This window comes from Ochotona princeps, chromosome 31 (genome assembly GCF_030435755.1).
Source record: "Ochotona princeps isolate mOchPri1 chromosome 31, mOchPri1.hap1, whole genome shotgun sequence".
Taxonomy (NCBI): Eukaryota; Metazoa; Chordata; class Mammalia; order Lagomorpha; family Ochotonidae; genus Ochotona; species Ochotona princeps.
In genome coordinates, this window is record NC_080862.1 from 8,323,652 (window position 1) to 8,331,537 (window position 7,886).

At 50.0% G+C, this 7,886-nt stretch overlaps 1 protein-coding gene across 1 annotated transcript in view; it reads left to right on the forward strand.

Annotated features, from left to right (window-relative positions):
* Positions 1 to 7,394, forward strand: part of FANCC (FA complementation group C) — a 212,376-nt gene extending 204,982 nt beyond the window's left edge. Inside the window, exons 14-16 of the mRNA XM_058657361.1 lie at positions 3,441 to 3,647; positions 6,940 to 7,001; positions 7,162 to 7,394. Coding sequence (XP_058513344.1) covers positions 3,441 to 3,647; positions 6,940 to 7,001; positions 7,162 to 7,285 — 393 coding nt within the window. The 3' untranslated portion in view covers positions 7,286 to 7,394. The remainder of the gene's footprint in view (positions 1 to 3,440; positions 3,648 to 6,939; positions 7,002 to 7,161) is intronic.
* The last annotated feature ends 492 nt before the right edge of the window (positions 7,395 to 7,886 follow it).

The following is a 7,886-nucleotide window of genomic DNA, read 5'->3' on the forward strand; positions in this document are numbered from 1 at the left end:
AGGAAAGAAATTACATGCACACCTCACCATATTAAAAAGATCAATTAGATGTATCAAACACCTGAATTTAAGACGTGCAACTATGGAGTTGCTGGAAGAAAACCCAGGGGAGGCATGCCAAGACTTCATGTACGGGATGACTTCTTGGACAATCACCTCCCCACTCCAAACACAGACAACAAAAGCAAAGCTAAACAAACAAGGCTGTATCAAATCCAGAAGCTGTTGTACAAAGAAAATGATCAATACAGTGAAAAGGAGAAATACAAATGGCCAACAAACATAAGAAAAAATGTTCAACATCACTAGCTATCAGAAAAATGCAAATGAAAGCCCCACTGGGCTATCACCTCACTCATTTAAAAATGGCTAAAATCCGAAACAGGGAGAGTAACAAATAGTAGCAGGGATGTGGAGAAGGGGACACTTACACACGGTTGGTGGGCTTGCAAACAAATGTGAAAACAGTGTGGGAATTTCTTACAAAATGAGAGCTAGACGCCCCATACAATCGGCAATTCCACTGCTGGGCTTGTGCCCAGAAGAGCTGAACAGAGTGAGCGGGAGAACCCTGGCACTACGTGTTCACGGCAGCCAAGGTGTCCGTCGTTGTCGGAATGGACAAAGAAATCATGGCATACATTCTCAAGGGAATATTAACTCTAAAAAATGAAATTCTGTCACTGGCAGCAAAATGGACTCAACTGGAGGACATTGTGTTGAGTGAAATATGCTAGGCCCAGAAAGACAAATAATGCTTATTCTTATACTTAGGAGCTAATATTTAAGCAAACAAATTTTAAAAAGTCTATGCCTATCAATATTACTGTAAATAAAGCTTTATAAAACTTTGCTTTATACCTTTGTCAATTTAATGGTTAAGAATATTGTACTACTATAGGTTTTTTTTTCAGATATACTTATTTTTATTTTGGAAAGGCGGATTTACAGATCGGAGATACAGAAAGATCTACCTGCTGGCTCACTTCCCACATGGCCACAACAGCCAGAGCCTAGCTGATCCAAAGCCAGGAGCTTCCGGGTCTCCCCCGTGGGTGGAGGGCCCAAGGCTTTGGGCATATCCTACTGCTTTTTCAGGTCACAAGCAGGGAGCTGGAAGGGAAGTAGAGCAGCCAGGACATGAACTGGTGCCCATATGGATCTGCCACTTGCTTGTAGGCAGAGAATTAGCCCTTTGAGCCACCATGACAATAGTTTAGATGATCTAATTAATTACTTTAAAATGTATTGTATAGAGAATGAACTGCTCACATCTGTTTAATTATGGTTTACAGCTGTCGTCTGTATCCCCACTAAGGCCTTTCTGCCTTTGCCTGGTTATACTCGTTTGGAGGAGTGTTACATCTTTTTAGTGTCGCGTAAACTTTAAAATACTTTATCTTAACATCTTAATAAAAAAGACAAGAAAGGAAGTAAAGTGGGAGGGGAGAAAGGGAATTCATTATGTTCTCAGAACTGTGTCTACAAATCACACTGAATTAAGCTAACTGAAATTAAAATAAGATGGGCCCGGCGGCGTGGCCTAGTGGCTAAAGTCCTCGCCTTGAAAGCCCCAGGATCCCGGTGGCTCCACTTCCCATCCAGCTCCCTGCTTGTGGCCTGGGAAAGCAGTTGAGGACGGCCCAATGCATTGGGACACTGCACCCGTGTGGGAGACCCGGAAGAGGTTCCAGGTTCCCAGCTTCTGATCGGCGCGCATCGGCCCGTTGCGGCTCACTTGGGGAGTGAAACATCGGATGGAAGATCTTCCTCTCTGTCTCTCCTCCTCTCTGTATATCTGACTTTGTAATAAAAATAAATCTTAAAAAAAAATTAAGATAAAGACACATTTCAAAAAGCATGAAAAGTTAAAATTTACTTAAACACACACACAAAAAACCTGAGGTATAAAGACAATTACTGAGTTGCCTGACTTACTCATTCCAGCATGTTCCCTTTGGACATGATTACAGAGGTATGGTTTCATTTATCAAGCCTTTGAATATTACAGAAGATGCTTTTGTGAAGTAAAAAAAAGGGCAAGAAATATATAAATCTAGTTCTCTACAATAGATGGTACAGTTATAGATCACTGAAATATTTTTTCTTTTTCTTTTTGAATTTTCCATAGTAAGCACAGAAATTTTTATAATGGAAGCTTTAAAAAGTACTTAAAGAGAAAGCTTCTCTTTGTTCTGGAAACTTAGAGTGCATTAGTTATTGGCATGTCAAGTCAAAGCTACGCACTTAGAAGGCATTTGAGGGAAAGTCAGTCTGGGACAAAATAGGAGAAAGAGAAAGATCAAAAGACCTTCCAAAAAAGGCAAAGGACCAAGTCTGGGAATCCTGGAGAACAGCAGAAGCCAGAGCCGTGGAGGAGGAAATGGATGTGAAGGCTCAGCGTGCCGAGCCCGTGTTCCTGTAAGCCTGCTTAGATGGCAGGCGCTCGTGGGGCTCCTGCAGCTTGATCAGCCGCGTGCAGCCTGGCCCAGCTGAGGGGAGGGGCGCGGCCCGTGGCGTGGGAATGCGGCCCTGCTCCGTGGAGGAGCCCCAGGGCGCAGTTTCTCACGGTCTCGCATTGTGGTCAGCAGCCCTCACACAACACTCCCAGTGTACTGCGGTTTATGACAGACTTCATTGACTGAGGCCTCAACTTCCAGGAAAAAAAACCCACTCACAAATCCATAAAATCGGTCATGGGAATTTGCACCAGAGGACCAAGCGTTCTTTGGAAACTGAGGGTCCTTGCTGGCCATCAGTTCACTGGTGCTTTGGGTCCCTGGCTTTCAGCCTTTGCTGCTTTCCAAGGCACAACCTGATGCACCACTCTTGAAGCCAGCTGAAGTCTCAGCATGAAATAAATATTTTTTATGCAAAAACAACCCACAGACATAGAACAATCGCCGTTATTATGTGGATTCCACAGACTCGTGACCTCTGCTTGGGCTTTAAACGTGTGTGAACAGACTGTTCCAGTGTCCAAAAACAAAACAAGTGTGTGTGTGTCCCCAAAGATGGCAAAAGGCAAAAGGCGAGCGTGCATTCTTACCAGAACACTGGCGCAGTGGAGGCCTGGCCGCACGGCTGTAATTGATTTGTGGCTGTGATAGCAAGGCAAGTCTTCAAGGAGCCTTTTGTTCTGTTTCCCACAATAAAAAAATCTGACTACAGTCTGTTGAGGACTTTTCTCCATTTCCTTTCATACAAAAAAAAAAAGGTCAATTCCTGGCATGGCGCCCCGGCTGCTTGGTGAGCAAGACGAAAGAAAGTCAGGAAATTTCCATTACGCCCGCTTGGGTTTGTGTGGCGCAGAGTGCAGGGGCCACAGCCGCCACTCTCCACCCAGCCTCGGCGCCAGTGCAGCCTCCTCCCCAGGGCTCAGGAAAGCGTGCAAGGCCCAGCCTGCCTCATCCGTAATTCTTGGAAATTCTATTTCCCAGGTGGAAGTCAAGGCAGCGCTCGGCCGCCTCCGGAGGCTGTCCAGGAGTGCCGCCCTCTCGGCCAGGGACCTGCAGGTGGCTGCTGGGCCTCACGGAGCCACAGCGTCCAGTACAGCTGCCCCTCCGTCACTACTCAGGTGCCTGCTGCTCAACTTCCTGCTCTGGGCTCCTGCAGGCCACGCCATAGCCCTGGAAGCTATGGGCCTGGTGAGTACCCCCTTTCCTCCACTGCCCTTCCCCCAAACACTCCAGATGAAAGGGGACGGGGCAGTTAACATGTCCAAAGGCTTTTGAAAAGTAGGTGTCCCAGGATGCTGCCCCAACACATGCACAGGCACAGTGAGCTTAACAGTGAGGATGAGCCCCAACTTAACATGTTGCTCTGGCAACACCTTCACTCAGGTGAGAATGAACAGACGCCATCAGGTCACAGGGCCTTTGGGAGCCCACAGTAAGCACTCCACCTCCTGTCCCGCAGAGGGCGCCCTCAAACCAACAAGGCGCTCCCAGAACAGCCACCCCCCAGACTGCAGGTTTGTATGTTCACAACTCCGTTAATTACACACGTCCTTCCCAAGGGCCAGCCGACAGGGACGATCACCAGAAACGAACACCTTTCATCCTGTGGCAATGACTCCACCAAGACAGCGCCAGACACACGCAAGACCAGAGAATGAGATTTCATGAGAACTTTACACATTTTTGCAACAGACCCAGCCAAGAAGGTGCAGATATTTCAGAGCGGGACAGACACCTGCAGATAACATGTCCGATAGGAGTCTAGAGTTCTGGATAAAAAATTTGTATAATTCAACACCAGGCAAAAACTCAATGCAGAAATTGGCAAAGGGCTTACATCATTAGAGAAATGCAGTTCAAAGCTGCTTGGACAACAGAGGAACATAAAGGTTGGCGAGGATGTTAGACAAAGTAAAACACTAGCTGGAAATGTTCAAATGGCTCAGCATCTGTGGAAGAGGACCTGCTGCTCCTGCTCCAGGCAGAACCCACAGCTGAGACCAGCACTGACAGCTGTTTCCATGGTAGTTAAGCGGCAGAAACAGGGTCCAGTGCAGTGGCCTAGCAGCTAAAGTCCTCGCCTTGAACATGCCGGGATCCCATATGGGCGCCGGTTTTAATTCCAGCAGCCCCACTTCCCATCCAGCTCCCTGCTTGTGGCCTGGGAAAGCAGTCGAGGACGGCCTTGGGACCCTGCACCCGGGGGAGACCTGGAGGAAGTTCCTGGCTTCCGATCGGTACAGCACCGGCCGTTGCGGCCACTTGGGGAGTGAATCATCAGATGGAAGTTCTTCCTCTGTCTCTCCTCCTCTCTGTATATCTGACTTTGCAATAAAAATAAATCTTAAAAAAAAAAAAAAAGGCAGAAACAGCTCCGTGTCCTTCAGCAGGTAAATGGTAACGAGCTGTGTTGGGATACACACGTTAATCCTACCTACCACCCTAGCATCCCAACTGCTGCACTTCCTGTCCAGCTTCCTGTTAATGTTCCTGGGAAAGCAGCAAGAGACGGCCCCGTGTCCAGGCCCGTGCCACCCACGCAGGAGCCCTGGAAGCAGCTCCGGCTCTGCTCCGGCTCTGCTCCCGCCTGGCCACGCAGCCTTTCGGGAGGGAAGCAGCACAGGCTCACTCTGTCCCTCGCTCTCGTGGAAGAAAGTCACATGTGCCTGTAGCTCTCTCTCTAGCTCTGCCTTTGAAATAAATGAGTTAAAAAGCAGAAGCAGTGCATACAGGGGTGTTATTCAGCCTTGGAAGGCAAGGAAATTCTAACCCATGTTTACCATGGATGCATGCTGAAGCTGCTACACTGAGCGAGGCCAGCCAGCTACAAGGACACCGTGTGACTGCGCACACGGCTAGGGTCAAATTCAGGAGCGGAGGCAGCCGAGCGAGCTGAGCTGGGAGCATCTCACTAGTGGGTACTGAGTTTCTGCATGAGATGAGGACAAAGTTCCAGTGATGTCTGGACACCACTGTAAATGTCCTTCCTCCCACTGGTTTGCAAAAAATGGTTAAAATGGCACATTTTATGTTATATGCTTTTTGCCACAATTTTTTTTTAAGATTTATTTTATTTTTATTACAAAGTCAGATATACTGAGAGGAGGAGAGAGAGGAAGTGGATCTGCCGGGATTAGAACCAGCGGCCATATGGGATCAAGGCGAGGACCTTAGCCACTAGGCCACGCTGCCGAGCCCAGCCACAATTTTAAAACATGTTTATTTAGTTACTTGTGAATCCACTTGAGGTGGAAGAACCCCCCACGTGAGAACTATAAGATGCCCTTAAAAGCAGTCCCAGCGACCCGCACCTCTGGCTGCGCGTGCGTTCCTCTCACCACAGCCAAGGAGCACAGTGACCACACCAGGGAGAACTCCAGGTGACAGTAGGCCCCGTCACAAGGTGGGGTCACGTGTGCCTGCGGGCCTCACAGGACCCCCAGCTGCAGCCCGGGCGCAGCCTGCTGGCTGTCGGCACTTCAACAGTAAACGAGGACATGGGAGCACACGCTATGTTGCAAGTAAATCAACATTATTTTTAAAAGGTAGAAATCAGCTCAGCTCTGGCCACTGTGGCCACTTGGGGAGTGAACCAGCAGATACATGATCTCTCTCCTTCCCTCCCTCTCTGTAAGTCTGCCTTTGCAATTTTAAGTTAAAATCTTCTTTATTGGAGAGTCAGATATGGAGGAGGAGGGACAGAGAGGAAGATCTGTCCGCTGACTCATTCCAAGTGGCCACAATGGCTAGAGTTGTGCTGAGCCAAAGCCAGGAGCCAGGAGCTCTTCCAGATCTCCCATGTGGCTGCAGGGTCCAAGGCCCTGAGCCGTCTTCGACTGCTTTCCCAGGCCACAAACAGGGAGCTGGATGGGAAGTGGAGCTGCCGGGATTAGAACCGGTGCCCATGTGGGATCCCATTGCACTCAAGGCAAGGATGTTAGCCACTAGGCTACCGTGCCACGCCCAAAATGAAAATCCTAAAAACCAACCAACCTTGGTGCCTATTTAAAATACCTGGCTCGCTTACTAGCCCAGGCATACCATGGATGAGACTGTGTGAAAACAGAACATTGTCCAGGCCTCTGCTGGAGTGGGCTCAGTGCAGACAAGCCACAGGGCACTCCTCCGCCTCTGCCCCCATAGCAGGTAGTCCGCCTCTGCCCCCATAGCAGGTAGTCCGCAAGCTGACAGCGGTGTCCCAGGAGACACTGCGGCCCCCGAGCCTGCCTGCCTGTAGCCTCTGTAAATCTGAGGCTGTTCACAGCTGGACCTCAGGTCAGGGGTGGGGGTTCTCAGGGAGTATTCTGCCCACGGCTGCCTACCTCAGAGCACAGACTCGCTTGGCCAACCCTTGCAAACCGATCCAGGCACCCTTGGCGCTCTCCTGTAGGGATGCTGCGAATACTGTGCCGGATGGCGACAGTGACCGGAGGGCTCTGTCTGCTCTGTTTTCAGTGCCTTCCCTCTGCCCTTGTTACAGATGGCTCACTCTGATGAGACGGCCCGAGAGAGTATCGCCTTTCTTGACCGGACCTTGTACAGGTGGGATCACCTTGGCATCGAGGCACCCACATCGAGAGAGCTAGCCAGAGCGCTCCTTCAGCAGCTGCGCGCTCCGGTGACAGGCAGCTGGCCCGCAGGGTGCTCTGGGGAAGGGTGTCAGAGCGCACAGGCCATCACGGATTGATACGCTCTACTCTAGGGTGCCTGTTTGGGCTGCAAGAATGACCAGGACACATCTGGAAAAGCTCCACTGCTGCTGGTTTTACAAACTGGAGATGAGGGCTATGGCCCAAACTTGGATTCGGCTGCTGCTCTGCGGCTGACACCTGCTCAGCCCAGCCCATCAGCTGCAAAGTCACTCAGGGAAAGGCTAGCTGGGAGAACAGCTGTCTCCTTGGAAACCATATAAAACCAAAATACCTGAATGAGTCAGTCTGTGGACAGGTTCACTGACCATGGCAGTACCCTGGTTAGTACAGAGAACAGCCTTCCCACACGTGTATTTTAGGAGTCAGGTGGTGGCTGTTGGCACTGATTTTACCCCACAGCGATCTAGGGTAAAACCACGCTGCCTTGTTTCCCCCGGAGATTCTTGTGGCATAGTGGGCAAAGGCACCATGTGGGACTCTGGCTGTTCACTTCTAACCCAGCCCCCGTCAGTGGCCCACGAGCAACAGTGGTAGACGCCCCAATGTGTGGGCCCCTGCCACTCATGTGGAAGCCCCGGATGAGGTTCTTGGCTCCTAGCTTGGCCTGGACCAGCCCCAGTGTCCCAGATATTTGGGGAGTGAACCAGCAGATGGAAGATCACCCTGTCACGCCTCTAACTCTCCTTTTCAAATAAATGACTCAACCTTGAATAAATAACTAAGTCCTTTCTCCAGGGGGCTGGGAGCGCCCTCAAGCCTTGCTCTGCAGGCCGTG